Source organism: Borostomias antarcticus, assembly GCF_949987555.1.
Source record: "Borostomias antarcticus genome assembly, chromosome: 4".
In the NCBI taxonomy this organism is placed as follows: Eukaryota; Metazoa; Chordata; class Actinopteri; order Stomiiformes; family Stomiidae; genus Borostomias; species Borostomias antarcticus.
The window spans coordinates 8018963-8038032 of record NC_140237.1 but is presented as its reverse complement, the minus strand read 5'-3'; the positions used below and the strand labels follow the sequence as shown (position 1 = coordinate 8038032).

Below are 19070 nucleotides of genomic sequence, written 5' to 3'. Positions count from 1 at the left end.
AGCAGTCTGCAATTCAGACTGGTCAAACTAAGAAACATACATTATAAGCGACAGCAACCAGCTTCTCAGAGAAGCCTAGTAGCCTACTACACTGTAGCAGTTCTACTGCCCCTGTAGCAGATCTCTACTGCCCCTCGTGGTTGCGGGTTGTAATTTATCTATTTTTACCGCCGCTGCCACTGCTGCGGCTATCACCACAAGGTAGGACGAGGTATTGCAGTGGTAATGACTACACACACACACACACCACACACACACACACACACACACACACACACACACACACACACACACACACACACACACACAGACTGCCTGTACTCTTGTCTGGATATTTGGTGGGATAAATCCAATGTGCCATTCTATATGCTATCTCAGGGGTGAGTTTTTTTTTTATTCCACCACACACACACATTACATATAGTGAGCAGCAACACAGCACACACATGCAACTTTCGGGGGCCGCCGATGGAAATTTTTCCCTGCATTCATCCCATCCCAAGCCGTCCTCCTCCAGCCATCGTTCATGGGACCAAGTCCAAGTGCTTAGTCCAAGTTCTGGTCAGGGACCAGACTGAAGAGCATCTGTTCTTTTGCATGCTTTTTGGGTTCTTTGGAAGGAAACCCTTGTGAACACGGGGAGAACATTCAAACTCCGCACAGAAAGGCCCGGAGACCTTTGTGCAGGTACCTAGGTGGGGCAGGTTTGTCTATCTTTCACGTCATACATCTCACCAGTACTCCATCACACATCTCACCTGTACTCCATCACACATCTCACCTGTACTCCATCACACATCTCACCTGTACTCCATCACCTGTACTCCATCACACATCTCACCTGTACTCCATCACCTGTACTCCATCACACATCTCACCTGTACTCCATCACACATCTCACCTGTACTCCATCATGGGCGAAGAAGCCTTTAGCATCTGCCTCGGTGGCCAGGTTGAGGACGGTGGTTTTGCTCCAGCAGTGAGTTCTCCTCACCAGAAGAGCGTAGGCCCGGTCCTCACTGTTAGAATAACACTCTCCAAACAGATCTGCAGTAATAGATGTTTCAGACCAAACCCATCAGATGTCACACTACTATTCCTGATTTAATCAAGGGATGTAGGCTGTACTTATGAATATAATGAGAACATTACAATAATCTGACAAGAATGCACAATATTGTGACAGTGTGATTCATGTGTAGAAGGAGGCACTCTATATTTTTCTTGAAAAGAGCCTGTATTATTGACTGAGCTGTATTTTTATGGCTCTTAGAAGACCTTACCTGTACAAAATGGTGGCGTAGATTAGTCACTTTCTTCTTCTTATGTAGTGTGTGTGTGTGTGTGTGTGTGTGTGTGTGTTCCCTAGTGTCTCACCCAGCGCAAACTGCTCATACTTGGCCTCTTTCATGCTGCGAGCAGACTCGGCCTCTGACTCCAGACGAGCCATCTCCTTCAGGATCTTACAGCCCGCCAGCGCCGCCGCCACCGCCTCCGGACCCTGACGCACAGAGAGAGAGGGCGTGGGTTTGTTTCTCTGTGTGTGTGTGTGTGTGTGTATGTGTTTGTGTCCAGGTGCGTGTCTATGAGTATGTGAAGTTAAACGTGTGTGCATCTCTGTCAGCTGTCAATTGTCAATTGTGTTTCACTTGGTTATGCAAATGCCCAGAATATTATGTTCACCATAACCTTGCTCTTAATCACACTTATCTTCCTCTGTGTATGTTTGCTTTTCAACTGCCAGTATTAACACTCCAGTAAAACTAGACCGTGCCTGTCTGACCTTCATTTGAATAATACTGTTTAAGATAAGATTATTGGCTCTGTGAATGAGTGAGTGAGTGGACTGACTGACCATGGCCCAGAAGTAGTTGGCCATCTGTTGTCGGTTCTGGAGTACAGCCCACAGAAACAGGTCTCTCCAAGGGTGTTCACTTCGTTCCTCCAGCTCTGCGGGATTCTTCTGGTTGTGAAAGAGTCTGCCCTTACCTACCCTCTCCTGAAGGAGACAGACATGTACAGTATGGATCAACATAGCGGACACGCATACCTAACTGATGGTACTATTTCCACATCTTGGGGCTGGAACTGTAATGTTTAAAAGAAACCAAAAAACTGTTAGGACCTGGTTCTATAACCATGACCCACATCACAACTGTATATACCCACCGTAGGCAGCTTCTGGTAGAAGCCTTTGCAGGAGTCATGCAGGAAGTCCTTCAGCACTTTGGACACCTCGTGCAGGGTGAAGCGGGCTCGCCGGTCTCCCTGTTCTGCATAGCTGTGCCCGGGAGAGCCCCGCAGGACCTGCTTCTCCTGGTGCTTTTTGAGGAGGAGGGCATGGAGGAGGCTCTTCTCTGACACAGAGCTGTAGAGCTCCTGCAGACGCCCGTAGGTCAGGAACTCTCCCAGGTTCACACCATTGTCCACGAAGAGGCGCACAAAGTCAGGCTTGTCATTGACCAGTGCGTCCATCATCGCTTCCTCCAGGTCACACGCCTACAGAAGTAATTGACCCATGGTATACTGATGACTGATCAAATTCATTTTAGGTTTTTAAAATACATACACAGCCAAAATGACATGGTAATCTTCACAATGCCATCAATGTTATATTGATCCTCAAAGTAGTAACCAGATAGATATCTGTCTCTCACCCTCCACTCCACGTCAGAGTTGAAGATTTCACTCTTGGCGATGTCCACCCTGTTCCAGGCCACCGCCAGCTTCAGCTCATCCAGGAAGTCCTGCGCCTCCTGGCTCTGGCTTTTACAGGCTGGCACACAGATGTCACAAAGTGGGGTCAAGCAAAGGTGGTCAGAGCAAAGGTGTAAAGATGTGGTGGACAAAGAAGCAATGGCATTTAAATTTGTTACTAGTCTTTTATAAGCTCAATTCTTAATTGCATAACTCAACATAACAAACTGACCCACTGACCATTGACCAACTTGTAATTGTAAACAAAGTTTGATTTATAAATGTTTTTGACTGGATATATACAGTATATTTGCTCATACCTTTCACCAGAGCTTTGAGGATGACCGTATCCAGCTCAGAACTCTCCTGTTCTGGGTCGTGGACAGTCAGTAGGTGGCCATTTTCCATTATCTTCTGAATCTAAATTGCAGGCCAACATCAGCATGTGTAAACATTTTGCACAAGCCAATAGCTTCAGCTATTCAGAAACCATTTCCTATCAACATGGTACACAGACTGTGTCTATCCATGCTTCTCTAAACTCACAAGCTTGGCCCAGTTGGTGATGTCAGTGCTGTGGCGCACGGTGGGAAATGTCTCCAACAATAGTTCCTGCACGATTTCCACATCCCAGTTGCCCCTGTTCATCAGTGTGACCAGGATGTCAGCGACACCCCCGGACCCTGCGAGTATCAGCCAGGGTGTAGCATTCCCAATGCCTTTATACATCCTCTGAAGAAATGAAGAGGTTTGGTTTCATGACATTAATATAATGTACTGTATTATTCATCTCTATGGCTAGTTTAGTCAGCTAACAGCACAAGAGAACACCATGCATTTGTTTTGAAATACAAATTATATTATTATATGTCTGGACTGGGGGGAGTATCCTTCTGGGATAAATCATTGTTTGGATGCAGTAAAGGGACATTTATCCAGTGAGTCAATCTTAGAGAAAAGACTCTTGAAACTCTAAACGGAACAAACTCCAGCTGCGACTGAGGACAGCACCCACGGGGGCAGGGGGGGGGCTGCCTGTGAGAGCTGGAGGAGAGAGCCAGGTGCCAGGTGTTCACATTGGGGAGAGAAGAATGCCTGTTTGTTAATTATCTATTTCTGGATGCAAGAGCAAGCTCCGTTTCTTAGGTACAGGTTTAGTCTAGGGAGGAACGGGAGAGGTGTTAGTGCTGGTGACTGAATCATCCCCTAGACATGACGCCATTGATGACAGAAAGGGGCTTGCTATACTCTCCTGCTTAGTAAACCTTACAATTGTGAATGACCTCTTTGGATTTTTACACACTGTCCATTCTCTTTTGAATTGTTAGATTAAGTGTTATCAAAAACGAATCAGAATCACACAGATTTAGCCTTAACATTAAGAGTATATATGCATCTGTTGAATACCTGTAGGATCCTAGGTTCTCCATGCACTAGCAGACATAGAACTGGGATCTCAAAATTTCCTGTACCTGTGAAGATGCAGAGAATCAATTACTTAGACCTCAGTACTGATTATTTTTCATTAAAATCTCCCATTGACATACATGAAGGAAGTTTCCCTTTTATTCTATCATCATTTTTTTTTTTTTTACAATAACACACAAGCACGACCACGGCAAAGCACGACCTCAAGTGTGTTATTGCTTTTATACAACAGCTCTGCACTGGCATTATAATAATAATTTTTTGAAAATGGTGGGCTTGTGTTCAATTTCGCTAAACTGCGTTGGTTTCAGCCTTTTGCAATCCGAAACAGGCCCGACTTGTTTACCGTTGCTATAGCAACAATGCAGCTGACAGCGTTCACTGGTGATTTAACGATAGTTACCTATTGTCACTCCAGTTCTATGAGTGGAGCGTAGCCCCATAGAGGGGCTTCACTCCCAGTGGTTTACCCTGTTGCCTAGGCAACGCAGACTGAATATGATTATGAAAAATTTAACACATCTGTCTGCCTATCAGGTACAGGTGCCTTACTCTCTAAAATGTATAAAAGAGAGCAAAACTCATCAAACTGCTCCCAAAATCTGAAAATTTCAGCGAGCTAGAATGAGGATCAGCAGGGCCCGAAGCCCTATGGGGATATGCTCCACTCATAGAACTGGAGTTACAATAGGTAACTATCGTTCTATTTCGCGGAGCTTCGCCCCATAGGGGGGCTTCGCTCCTAGTGGTTTAGGGGGAGCGAGCGATGCCCTTTGTACCTCTGCTGAGCCTGACATCCCGACGGGACATCAAACCCGGCATGGCTAAGAGGCCACGGCGCTACAGTAACACAAGCATTATAACCTTACAATGCCATGATACACAGGCCCCGACCCACCCGCCACTATCAGTGCACTGAAGGGCGGGGTAAGAGATGCGCTGAGAACAAGACTAGGTAGGGCGGCGGTTTTGCATGGTAACTCTAGCCTACTAGGTCCTTCACACAAGTCAATTACGACCACAGCAATCCCACACATAACCCAAAGGGGATGTGGAGATAACAGCCGTATCCACCTGCCAGGAAAACCGGAGGGCAGCTTCGGCAAAAAGGATGGGTTAGGACGTAACACCGCATTGCTGAAATCACCGGTGATGGTGAGACGCGCTTAACCGAGACCAAGGCAAGGAGTAGCGCCATCTTCATCGACAGCCACTTGAGTGACACCTGTTCCAAAGGCTCGAATGGCAGCTCACAGAGCGCATTCAGCACCAAGGACAGGTCCCACTGCTGCACTGTGGCTCTGACCATAGGCCTAAGCCTCCTGGTGGCCAACAAAAAACGCCTCACCAAGGGATGCGTGAAAACTGTAGTCTTGGCGAAACCCTCATGACAAGCAGAAATAGTTGACGCATACACTCTAATAGTGGATGCCGACAATTCCATTTCCAGCAGGTGCTGTAGAAATAAAAAGAATCGACTACCAGACAGCACTCTGGGTCGACTCTCTCATTCACACACCAACACGTAAAAGCCGCCCACTTCCCAGCATAAAGCTTAGAAGTGGAACTGTCCCGCGCACTGGATGGTACTGATCACACCAGCGGAGAGGCCCATACGGGCTAATCTCCGCCTCTCAGTAGCCAAGCCATCAGAGGCTGTCCCAGCACCGGCGGTGAGCAGATTGCCCCCGCCGTCTGAGACAGCGCATCCCGCTGATATGGCAGGTGCCGTGGGTCTCCCGACACCATCACCACCATCTCCGCAAACCAACGCGTCCCGGGTTGGTCCAGTGCTATCATGATAACTGACAGCCCCTCTGACCGTACCCTGGTTAACTGCGGTGGAATAGCCGCTATCGGGGGGAAAGCATACAGTAATTGCTCTCGGCCACAGAGTGTGAGCGAACGCGTCCACTCCCAGAGGGGGCTCGTCCCGCTGGTTCATGGAGAACCAAAGGTGTCAGTGCACATTCACTTGTGAGGCAAACAGATCCACCTCGGTCTCTCCGAAACGCTCCCACAGTTGTGACATAATCTGCGGGTGCAACCACCACTCGTCCTGACGCGGACCCCCCCGAGACATCAGGTCCGCTCAGACATTCAGATGGCCTGGAATGTGCCGCCAAGGATCAGAGATTCATGCGCGCCCACTGCCACAATGCTACCGTGATGCGGTGCAGAACTGGCGAACGAACACCCCCCTGCCAGTTGATGTAAGCTACCGTGGTCTGGTTGTCCGAGCGCACCAACACATCGCACCCCCCTACCAGGGGTGCGAAGTGCTGCAGAACCAACAAAACAGTCTTGAGTTCCAGGAGGTTGATGTGTCGCCTCTCCCCCGAGAGCCCCCCCCCCCCTTCCTCCTACGGCCTGCCCATTGGGACCCCCTGCGCCTTATGCGTGGGTCTCTCCAATAGTTTAGGTCTGCCCCAGTGACCTCGATATCACCACCAAGCGGCATCTGTGCCTGACCGCGTCCAGACGCAACCAAGCAAACCACTGTTGGATGCTCCTCATGTGAAGCAGACCCAACGGAACCACCACATGAGCCGCCGACATGAGACCCAGCAACCGCATCACCGACAACGCAGTGACTGCGACTGTCGGACGAAAGCGGTGGAGAGCCAGCGCTAGCGCCTCTCTCCTTGGATCTGACGGGGACGCTCTCATGGTGACCGTGTCCAAAACTGAGACCCAGGTAAACAGCCTGCTGAGATGGACATGGCGCGCTCTTTTCCCAATTGATGGCAAACCGCAGACTCAAGAGATGACTCCATCGCTATCACTGGTAAGTAACCAATAAGTCGTCTAGGTAGGCTAGCACTCTGACTCCCTGCCACCGCAGCGGATCGAGCACAGCCTCCACGCACGCCGCTGAGCAAGCGGAGGCACAGCCCAGGGCGGGCCCTCTCTGAAAGGGAGCAGAAGGTATCCCGCCCGGTGCGCGGGGGGGGGCGTGGGTGTCGGTTAGCAATGTTGTAACCTGAGCCTCAGCAAACCCTCACACACTCCTGGCTAGGGAAACCCTCTGATGTGGATCGCGTCGGCTAGGTTCTCCCAGCATCAGAGGGGATCCCAGAAGAATCGTGCCTCCGTGATGCTGGATCTAGCGAGAGCAAACCACTTAATACAGTCGCCGCTGCAGGGCAGTACCGAACTGCTGGACCCTGTTATGCAGTCTGATACCTTATTCTTCTCCAACCCCTGTAGGCTAGCTTATCCTTTCGTAGGTAGGCTAGCTAGCCCCGATGCCAGTGGGTGACATGCCGGGTTGTGGTGCTGACCAGAGAAACTCGGCATCGCGGTAATCCCCGCAGAGCTCCGCTCATGAGACACCGGCTCCGAATCGAGCAAGATCCTAGACGATGCGGCCGAAGCACTCTGATCTTCTATTACAGTACACCCCAAGAACCGACCTGCTGGACCTTGCCCTGCTCATAGTACAACCTTTCTCTCCCTGCCTATCAAAGTACGCTAAAGCAATACTATGTAGGCTAGCTATACCCGAGGTTAGAGAGCGGTCAACCACTGAGGTACTGTAACAACATGAGATGCAGACTGTTTATCATCAGACAAAGACTCATGACCACCGACGTAGTGCAAAAGAGAAACTTTATTTGACTTGTCCCTAAAGATGCCCTCATCGTCCCTAACATGGGACGGAGGGGACAGAGGGAGAACAGTCCGACATCTCCGTTAATTGTCATTGCATGACAGACGGGCCAGCACGGCGAACAGCGGCGGACTGGGCGCCATTTGAGTGCGCTGAGCAGTGGGCTGTTGAGATGGATGCGCCGGTCGGGAGGTAGACGCTGCCTCTGACCTGGACACTCTCGCTCTCTCCCTCCTGTCACGGCAATGAGACGCCGAATGCTGGTGCTGCCCCTGAGTGGGAGCGCGCGCCGTCGTTGCCTTGGCGTGGGGAACAGCGAGGTGCTTGGACAGCAGCTTCTGGTCCTCCTCCAGCTTCCCAAAACGCTCCAGTGCCAGGCCCACGGAGGACCCGAACAGTCCAGTGCGGCAGATCGGGGCGTTGAGAAGCACCATGTTATCCGCCTCCTTCATGCCGGTCAAGCCGAACCACAGGTGTCACTGCTGCATGACGGAGTTTGCCATGCCCCGTCCTGCGCAAGCTGCCGCCGTCTGACAGAGCTGGAGAGCCGCACCGATGTTCTTGGCGATCTCTGTCGTCTGATCGGCGGTCAGCGGGCCATGTCCCTCCGTCATCTTGGCGATGGAGGTGTCCAGGATGGCGATGGAGGAGATGGCTGCTGCAGACTGGACATTCAGCATGTAAATTTTCTCCGCAAATGCCACAGTCGCCCTGTCCTTGGCCCCAGGTAACTGTGCTTTCCTGGTGGACGCCCATGAGACCGCCCCCGGGACCAGGTGGGATGCCAGCGAGTGCTCGAGGGGCGGGGTTCCCTGCGAGATATCCCTCTCAAGCCCGACCACTTGGGTGGCGTGGAGAAAGGATTTCACAGGCGTCTTCGCTGTGAGAGGCTGTTCCCACGATCCCTCAATGAAGGACTACATGCAGGGCATCGCGGGGAGCAGCCTTCTCCATCGCGGAGAGCAGCCTTCTCCATCGCGGGGAGCAGCCTTCTCCATCGCGGGGAGCAGCCTTCTCCATCGTGGGGAGCAGCCTTCTCCATCGCAGGGAGCAGCCTCCTCCCCTTCTTCGCCTGCCGATCCCCGAAGTAGGAGAGGCTCCACCCAGGCAGCTCCTCCTCGACCGGCTCCGGTGGTAGGGGGATGCTAACGTGAGTCGCCGCCCTTTCCAGGATACGGGGAAACTCCCGGTGGAAGGACAGCATAAAGCTCCCGTTCACAGATCCCCGGCGCCCTAACCCGGGACTCTCAGAACGGTCCAACAAACCGTCAGAGTCCTCGGGGTCAGACACCTGGGAGGGGGCCGGACGATCAAACCGACAGCGCCTCTCCCCTCCTCCTCGTCTTCTCCATCAGAGTCGGACTCCGAACCGGAGGTGGCCATAGAGAGGGAGTCCCTGGGGGGCAGAGGAACTTCCTCAGCAAAGAATGCAGCACGATACCGCCTCTCTATGGCAGGAGGTAGCACAGCGCGCAAGGGCGAGGCACTAGCAGACCATCCCTCGCATGCTGAGCCCCGAGGTAGACGAAGCACAAATCCTGCTGGTCCATCTTGGGGTTGAGCTTCCGGCAGCAACACTGAGCCCTTAGAAGGGCTTTTGGTGGGGCTGGAATGTCTCCCAGTCCCACCGCTTCCAGGTTGCTGACCGCTTTCTTCATTCTTGAGGTAATCTTCACACTCAGTCAATATCTCTGCTCGCTGAAATATTTTGGGAGCAGTTTGATGGGTTTTGCTCTCTTTTATACATTTTAGTGAGTAAGGCACCTGTACCTGATTGGCTGACAGATGCATTCAATTTTTCATATTCATATTCGGCCTACGTTGCCTAGGCAATGGGGTAAACCACTAGGAGCGAAGCCCCCCCTATGGGGCGAAGCTCCGCGAAATAGAACCATTGGTTTCTGGTGGTTATTGGCATGGCTCTGAATGGCTCTTGGCCATCACAATGTGCAGTCAGAACTAGCTGTTGTATGATAAGTAAGATAAGATAGTAAGATAAAATTTGGAACATGAATGCGCCATAATTCACAATAGGTGGAAGTTAACAGTTCATGAAAATGAACAGACAGCTTACCGCCATAGCCTGTGCGTTGCAGGGAGATGTGTTTGAGCAGTTTAACCCACATCTCGCTGGTGGTCCCTGGTCGGTGTGGGTCTTCATCCACCAGGACAAAGTGGGAATGATGACAGTCCAGAGAGTAGACTGTTCCATGAGGCAAATCCTGGGGCACATACACAGCAGGCTCATTTGGCTAAAGAAGCATACAAACGTGTGGAAACACAGACAAAGGACATAACACAGTATGAGATTTACCTCAAACAATGTTAGAAGTTTGAGACACAGTGAATGGCAGTCACAAAAATGCAATTACTGTTGTTGCTTTGGATAATTCATTGGTTTAAATTTTTAAGCTTTCACAACAAATTGAATGTTATTTTGGGTACAACAAACCCATACATAATGGTAATTTGACTTAACAATTTTAATTATAAAACACAAATTGACATGGACAAGATGAACCATATTCTTCATGACCTTAACAGTAAGCAGTGCCTCTCTGTTGTGGATCATGTTCCAGGGGGCGATACCAATGGCCACCACTCGGACCTTAGAGGAGGTGCTGGCCAGGGAGTGGTCCCGGACTGCCTGGCCCAGGTGCTTGGTGATGCCAAAGCGAAGGCCGCTGGTCAGTATCCATGCTCCTGTACAAAGATTTTATTGGCTGTTTGGTGGAGAGTGTGAAGTGAATGTGGGTGCGTTTTCGAAATACTGTATGCTTGCGTGTTAGGAGTGTATGCACCTGTCAATCTGTGTGCGTGTGTGTGTGTGCGTGCGCGTGTCAACGCATAGGTCACACCTGTGCTCTGTGCAGCCTTCACCAGTCCTTTCCTCACAGTGTCCCTAAGCCAGGGCTTCATCTGAGCTAATTCGTCTCCGCCCACTAGCGCCACCACCAGGTGTGGAGGTGCAAGGCCCCACTGATCCGTTAGCATCTGGTAAATGAGCACTGGGTCTGTAGAACTGTGAGCCCTCACAAACTGGAGGAAATAAGTCACAAGTGTCACAAGAATACTTGTGGTACCCAACCGCAGTGGTACAGTAAAATGTCTAACTTCTCATAACAAGACAAGAAAACAGGACAGGATAAGAAAAGAACAAATTATCAGAAATCTCACATTTCTATATTTTCTCATCCAGCCACGGCCAGATTATAAAAGACAAAGAAACAGGGAATCCTCCTGAAACTAGCGGTATGTGTCCGAGGTCAAATCAAATCCCTGATGCATTTTGTTTTACCTTGCCCCTTGTTCTGCTAGGGCCGATGAAGTCTATGTCCCCCACCCTGCCTGCTGCCCACTCGTCCGGCTTTCTGTCCACCCGGACTCCCAGGCTTCGGCCCACACTCTTCAGAGCCTGGTCCAGCGGAGAGCGGCAGTGGCAGTCCAACAGAACACTGTCATACACACAGTATGAATACTTATTCATCAAGAATATCACCACCATTAGGTCAATGTTATTGTAGACTAAGTCATTTCCATTAAGGGTTACTTGGGGGTCAATTCCATTCTAGCCCCAGACTCAGTCAGTACCGCAAAAACAGTACTGAAAATCTGACACAAGGGAGTGAACTTGTGAGGAATATTTCTTGCCCCTGTTGACATGGTTGTTGACATGACTGCAATGTGTGGCTTCAAATTCTCATTTCACACAATATGAATACTCTTTGTACGATTTTGTGGGGGAATCTGGGTGGAACAAAGACATTGAGATAAACCTATGGCCATGTGTTGGGAGTTTGTCCCACCATTGCTGATGAAGTCAATGAAGGACAACATTCTATGGTTGTTTTCCACAAGACAGGTGCATTACATCTCTCTCTCTCTCTCTCTCACACACACACACACACACACACACACACACACACACACACACACACACACACACACACACACACACAATTTAAATGATTTATTTGAACTTACCAATCGTGTTTACATTTCATGGGACTCAAATAAAGATATTTGAACACTTTCATGGTACACAAAGCACCGTCTCCTCCTCCTCACATAGGCAGTCAATAATAAATAAAAGAAATATGAATAGAATAAGTACATTTTACTGTGGCACATCTGACTGGCTCAGGAAAGACACACCTTCGCTGCTTCATTCAATGAATCCACCCCTACATCGTATGCTCCTCCACTGACTACCAAGCGAAATACCACCATGTGACTATTGTGCCTATGCACTTGCCTATATCCAATAGTGTTTGACTATAGTCTTTGTCAAACTGCAATCACAGTGAGCATGTATGGGGCCTCAACATGTTCAATTGTGATCACTGCTTTAGAGATCACTCGTTTAGTTTATGAGTCAGTTTTGGTTCACTTCAGGTGAAATCCAGTCCATTAACACATACAAACACACAACTCACCTGTGCTCCTGTGACACTTCCAGTATCTCCCCACATCGTGGACATTGTCTCTGCTCATGAATCACCCCCTGTTGACAAACATGCATGTATGATATTACAGCCACAGGTAAACCCATTATCAGTCACCTTGGCTTCAGAGGCTACTGACAGGTATAAGGCATCTTTAAGGGCTTTGGTCTATGCAAAGTAGTTGGAATTTTCATGTGTCGCTTCTCATGCAAAAAGCATCCTCTCTGACTAAGCATGTTTAGCTCATTAACAATCCAGACTAAATGTAAAGATGGGTTGTACAGTAGTAAGCATAAGGCAGTGTAAATATATTATGTGGGTAATGAATTAGACATACACAAGTACAATTTATTTAACTGCATTTTCATTACATTACGTCATCAAGTGGAAACTCTTATCCAGAGACAATGACACTGTTGCTCATTTGTTGTCCCCCACCCGGTGACCCACCCGTGCTCATTATTAACTACTGGTAATGATTCCTCACAAACATTAATAATGTTTACCAAGCGATCATTGGAACACACACGTATATATATATTTTCAAGTGCAATTTTATTTCTGTTAATCATCCATTTCATCCATCAATTTCCATTTTCACAGCATCCTCAGCTTATCTGGTATTCTTTTTCAGTGCAATCACAGTATTCTCAGTTTATCTAGTATTATTTTTCAGTACAATCACAGTATTCTCATCTTATGCTGGTATTTTTCAGTGCAATCAGTATTCTCAGTTGATTATGGTATTTTTGAGTACAATCACAGTATTCTCAGCTTATGCTGGTATTTTTCAGTACAATCACAGTATTCTCAGCTTATGCTGGTATTTTTCAGTGCAATCAGTATTCCCAGTTTATGCTGGTATTTTTCAGTACAATCACAGTATTCTCATCTTATGCTGGTATTTTCCAGTACAATCACAGTATTCTCACACTGTACCAATAGTTGTGCCGTACTGCTAGTGTCCACGGACTCGTCGCATTGGATACTAAACCAACGACAAGTACTCAGGTCTCGGTCCAGCTGCTCTGTCAAGTTGTCTGACATAGCTGACACTCTTCTAGTGATCGTACGCCCCCAGTTGCACGTCGGAGAGAGCGATTACTTCTGGCCCATGCTTCTCGTCTTTAAATAATGTGTCTGCAATCACTGTCATCGCTCACTTCAGTATATCACCATCTGAAAAAGACTTCTTGTGCTTGGCCAAAAAATGTGCAAGCACATTGACGCTGACGCTTCGCCGTTGCCACAGATGCCCCACAAATGAGACATACACTCTTGTCTTTCACATTTGTGAAAAAGAACCGTTCCTCCCACACTGCATTGAAGTGGTATTGTTTTTTCTTTCGTTTTTCTGCCATTATTTCGTCTTAGTCAAGTTATCTTGTAGTTAGCTTACTGAAAGAAGGGTTGAGGGAGGGAAAAGAGGGGGGGGGGATAATAACTTATTTCCGAACGTGGCTTGCGTGCGCCACAGCGCCACTCGGGCACCATGTTGGCTACCACTGGTCTACTGAGGGACACTTCTACTGTTCAAATCCAGAGTTTAGATAAAAGAAAATAATCCTGGCGTGTTTACTCATTGTTTTACATGTTAGGGGTCTCATAGATTAGTACTAGTAGTGTATCATATTAATTCAAAAATAAATGCCATCTTTCCACTCCATCATTGCCACAAAGGAATGTGCATCATGGCTGGCGGACAACATGTTTACTGTGCACTTGTTATCTTAACGATCAGGGTCATCCAGAATCGATCATAAGCACAAGGTGCTACAAAAGAGCTGGCACTTGAACAGACTTTTGCACATCCTATTATGTTGTCCTATTGAAATGCGAATACAAATTAAGGCCAAGAGAAATGTTACCTACACTTGAAATGGAATTGGAATTGAAGTATTTAGGTGGGCTAGCTTGTAGAAGCTAGCCCAACTTGTGATATTCTCACTATTTCTTTCTTTCTTTCTTTCTTTCTTTCTTTCTTTCTTTCTTTCTTTCTTTCTTTCTTTCTTTCTTATTATTCTCCTCAGTTTTTGTGCCGCTTTATAACCTCTTCATACTTGTATGATTGTGCTAGAAACTTCATTCAAACGTTAAAATGTTCATGATGTTAAGCTCTTGCGCGGATGTATTCAGATTTTTGATATTTTACCTTTACTACTCCTTTAAAGGTACAGACACCCTTCTATGACTACTGTAGCATTATATTTCTACCTTTAGAAGAATCATACAGATTAGATGTAATCTAAGTATCCAAGGCTCTCCGTTGCGCTCTTTCGTCATCACGCCACTAACCACGCCACGGACTCCTCAACTCAGCCTTTGAGTGAACTAGAGACACACGGTCTTCACCGGTGGGTGCATGGAGATTACCCGGTGGCCACTGCACTGCCCTTGACCCACTGTGATCCGAGGGGGCAGAGTCTCGCCACTATCCACGCCACGGGCCCCACAACTCAGCCCCTGAGTGGGCTAGAGACACACGGTCTTCACCAGTGGAGTCAGGTAGGAGGCCCAGAGAGGGGTACACTGTCACCGACTGGCTCTGACCTGAGGGGGCAGAGTCTCGCCACCACGCCACGGGCCCCACAATTCAGTCCCTGAGTGGCCTAGAGACACACGGTCTTCACCGGTGGGGGCAGGTGGTTGGCCCGTAGAGGGGTACACTGTTCATGACTGGCTCTGACCTGATGGGGTGGAGCCTCCCCACCACACCACTATCCACACCACGGAACCCACAACTAAGCCCCTGAGTGGGCTAGAGACACACGGTCTTCACAGGTGGGTGCATGGAGATTGCCCGAAGGTCATTGCACTGCCCCCAACTGGCTCTGACCTGAGGGGGCGGAGTCTCACCACCACGTCACTGTCCATGCCACGGGCCCCACAACTCAGCCCCTGAGTGGGCTAGAGACACACGGTCTTCACCGAAGTGGGCAGGTAGGTGGCCCGGAGAGGGGAACACTGTCCCCAACCGGCTCTGACCTGAGGGGGCGGAGTCTCGCCACCACGCCACTGTCTATGCCACAGACCCCACAATTCAGCCCCTGAGTGGGCTAGCGACACACTGTCTTCGCCGGTGGGTGCATGGAGATTGCCCGGTCCATAGTAGTACTAGCAGTAGCTGTTACATACAGCTGCAGCAGCTAGCCCAACTCACATTTTCATTTTCTCCTCACATACTTTCTAGTTTCATTACTAAAACTAAAGACAAAGAGAAAGGGTGCACCTTGGGCATGAGAGATGGGTGCACCTTTGGGTGGCATGAGAGCATGTTGAAGCACTGCAAGTATGGACTAATGACTACAATAATTTCCAGTATTGATTCAACCTTTTACAGTCAGAAAAAGTGTCTTCTCCTAATGGGCCTACTCTATTAGCTTATTAATTAGTTAACTGTTTTGAGATTGAAAATTGAACCATGTTTTTAAGATTGCTACCATGTAGCTCCCCCCTAATGTCTCTATTGAGTGTGCCTCTGGATAAGTGACATGTCTGCTAAATGACTCAAATGTAAATTGAATGGTTTTTTCCCTATTGATAGCGATTATCAATTTGCATTTGAGTCATAAACTTTGGTCAGCAGTGGTAATTTGCCTTTGTGGGGACTTGAACACCTTGAAATTGATGACCTGATGATGAACACAGAAGGCATGCTCTCGAAAAGACCAAGGGAGACAATCCGTATTACCACATTTGGTCTCGCAATGCTTAATGAAATATGTTTGCACAGGTAAAGGACAAAGACATGTTGTTGGCTGCATTAGTTTGGTCGTATTCACTGCTTATGTATAAGTGAGCAATGCGTTGAGGAGTGCTTCATTTGACTGCAAGGCCGGGTTGGGTGAGTGAGGGATCCATCCATCTCCTATGCAAACATGAGCATTTGCATGCAGGTTTACAGGGAGAGTAGGGACCACAAGTCTTGTGAGTGACTACTCAGGTGTCTATGCCCTGGTTCGGTTTTCCTATGGACTACACAGTGTGTTCATAAAGCTTAAATACCATATGCTCTAAGCAGGGCGAGGAAAAAAATGGTTCTGTTCTATGTTTCTATGAGTTTTTCAATATGGGAGCATACAGCTTCTGTCTTCTAAGCTGAAATAATTAAGATAAGCAACCATGGAGATTTAAGTACAGTAGGTCAGAAAGTCATTGGTCAATAGTTTAAAGGCCACAATACACCAGCCTGACAGCCGGGTGGAGTGCTCCTGACCAAACGTTATCCTGCAGTTGTGAATAAACCAGTTGCATTTACAATACGCTTTAAATCTCAGTGTCCAATAGAGCCTCTCAATGGCTTGGCTTATTCTGTTGTTATTATGAATCAATGCTTTTTAAAATGACTCAATGGAAAGTGGACCTTGTATTTTGCTAAATAGTGTCTGGTCAGTTCAGCAAGTCCAATACGAACCCTATGACAGAAAGAGTCTAACCCTACATTTATGGTGGATTGGGCAGTCTCTCATTGCCAGACCTCTCTCCACACTGTGTTTATGCCGTGACAGCGCTGGAGAAAGGTCTGGCTGGACTCATTACCATTCGGGGATAAAGGGAAAAAAGCACTGTATTTCTTTGAACAATCACAATGGTCTTGGTTAGGTTGTTGTTGTTTCTCATAGTCTTCCCACTGAGCAAAGACATGTCTAAAAGACATCTTTTAGATGTCTTTTTTGTCTTTTTCGGACGTCCAAAGACATCCAATTAGGAGCCAGAATGAATGATTTTTTTTTACGTTCAGATATTGAACCCATTTTGCACGTCCGCAGACGTCTTAGAGGGGTCCAAGCCAGACGTTTGAATATTGAGGGGTCCAGCAGACGTACAAACGGGGTTCTGGACCGACGGACGTTATTAAGACATGATCTGAACGTCTCCCTGACGTTGTGTGTTTGCTGGGTTGAATCTGATCTGCTAGGATTCAGATCCGTTGCCACTGATTGGCCAGTAATAAACGAATGACAAGGCTTATCCCCAAACCCTTCATCCGGTGAGTCAGACTATGGATTGGTAAAGTGGGTCGATTTCTATGGGCCTGATGTGAGATGTGTGACTGTTGCAAGCTCACTTTAAGATGATAATTCTGTTCATACATCTATATTAGCTGTATTATCATTCTTTGCTATACTTGCAATAGTCTGTTATTCTCCTAAGAAGCCATACTGGCTGAGAAAACAAAAGGCATGTACAATAGCTGACCATAAACACACAAACACATTCTCCCAATATAATTATCGTATATTTTATATCTACTGTACATTTGTGTTTACATTTGTACTAAATCGTGATTGTGCTTCTTATATAGTGCTACTGTAACAACACAATTTCCCCTTTTAGTATAAGTACTACTTACCTATCTACATTATTTTATCATAGTAACGTCTCAAAGTCTCAAAGGCTTCATGGTGGTATGTACAGTTTAAGTTTAAGTACATGTCCTATTATAGGATATATCCACTATTCTGTCCAGTGCCATAGTAAGTGAGGTATACAGTGTGGCCCAAAGACATTCAACTTACCAGAGGTGTGTCTTGTTGCTCTGGCATGGCTGTTTCTTCTTTCAGTCGATTCTGCCCTCGTCTTCTGCCTGTGCCCTGAGGCTAACTGGCTCCATATGAGCCCTTGAAACCAGCAGAAGTGGCAAACAGGTGAGCCACGCCCTAACTCCCACCCTAACCAATTACAAACCATGCTGAGCCCAATGGCCTTTGCATATTATCAGCAACTGCACCGCAAAAGTCTCATCAGGGCCATGTACAGTATGCTCTAAGGGGAAAAAAGGTCTCTCTGAAATGGTGGATAAGAACAGGTTTGTTGTGTCTTGTGGTCCTTCCTGGATTTTCTAGCTGTGTTGAATCCGAACATAGGGATTTAAAAAATATGTGTTAGATATTATATCTTGTGATTTATAATAACACTAGGTTAATGCTTACATTTCTAATAGGGACATGGCACAGCAAAAAGGATTACTAGCTAGGTCAAATACTGTAAATCTTAAAATATGGGTATCGGAACAGTCTTGTAACACCCCCATCCACCCGATATGAAGTTGAGCTCTAGATTTTTATGATGGCCTTTCGGGTTTGATGTTGAAGGTATATATTTTCTTCTTCTAAATAATTGTATTTAATTATCCCATTCCTTATTGGTGTATGTATTCTATGCTCTTAGTATGGCTGTCTGTAGTGCGCTTTCTGTTTTTGTAATTGTAGGCTATACATTGAGACCACTATATATTATCACAGGTGATTATGCATTTTATATTGTACATCTGCATTTGTTAATCCATTTAAGTCTATGCCACTGTTTTCATCTTGTAATGTGGAATTGCATATCCTGCCCCCTGACTTTACTTATTATTTGATCCCCTGCTGATTTTGTATGTTTGCCCACTGACAAAGAAATGATCAGTTTATAATTTTAATGGTAGGTTTATTTTAACAGTGAGAGACAGAATAACAAAAAAGGTCCAGAAAACGCATCACAAAAAAGTTATAAATTGATTTGCATGTTAATGAATGAAATAAGTAGTTGACCCCTTTGCAAAATATTACTACTGTACTACTACTAACCCTTGTCGGCAATCAGAGGTCAGATGTTTCTTCTAGTTGGCCACCAGGTTTGCAAACATCACATCTCAGGAGGGATTTTGTCCCACTCCTCTTTGCAGGTCCTCTCCAAGTCCTTAAGGCTTAGAGGCTGACGTTTGACAACTCGAAGATTCAGCTCCCTGTTATTTTGTGTTTCTTCCATTTGCGAATTATCACACCAACTGTTGTCACCTTCTCACCAAGCTGCTTGCTGATGGTCTTGTAGCCCATTCCAGCCTGGTGCAGGTCTACAATCTTGTCCCTGACGTCCTTGGACAGCTCTTTGGTCTTGGCCAT

General features: G+C 47.3%; 1 protein-coding gene across 1 annotated transcript in view; it reads right to left on the bottom strand.

Annotated features, from left to right (window-relative positions):
* The window catches only part of trpm5 (transient receptor potential cation channel, subfamily M, member 5), a gene marked incomplete at both ends in the record, with an annotated part of 60218 nt that extends 41148 nt beyond the window's left edge, over positions 1–19070 (bottom strand). Inside the window, 14 exons of the mRNA XM_084437282.1 lie at positions 902–1047; positions 1378–1501; positions 1856–1999; positions 2170–2499; positions 2658–2776; positions 3018–3117; positions 3244–3429; positions 4105–4169; positions 9813–9990; positions 10275–10441; positions 10597–10777; positions 11037–11193; positions 12175–12242; positions 18966–19070. Of these exons, the coding sequence (XP_084293408.1) occupies positions 902–1047; positions 1378–1501; positions 1856–1999; positions 2170–2499; positions 2658–2776; positions 3018–3117; positions 3244–3429; positions 4105–4169; positions 9813–9990; positions 10275–10441; positions 10597–10777; positions 11037–11193; positions 12175–12242; positions 18966–19070 (2070 nt within the window). The remainder of the gene's footprint in view (positions 1–901; positions 1048–1377; positions 1502–1855; positions 2000–2169; positions 2500–2657; positions 2777–3017; positions 3118–3243; positions 3430–4104; positions 4170–9812; positions 9991–10274; positions 10442–10596; positions 10778–11036; positions 11194–12174; positions 12243–18965) is intronic.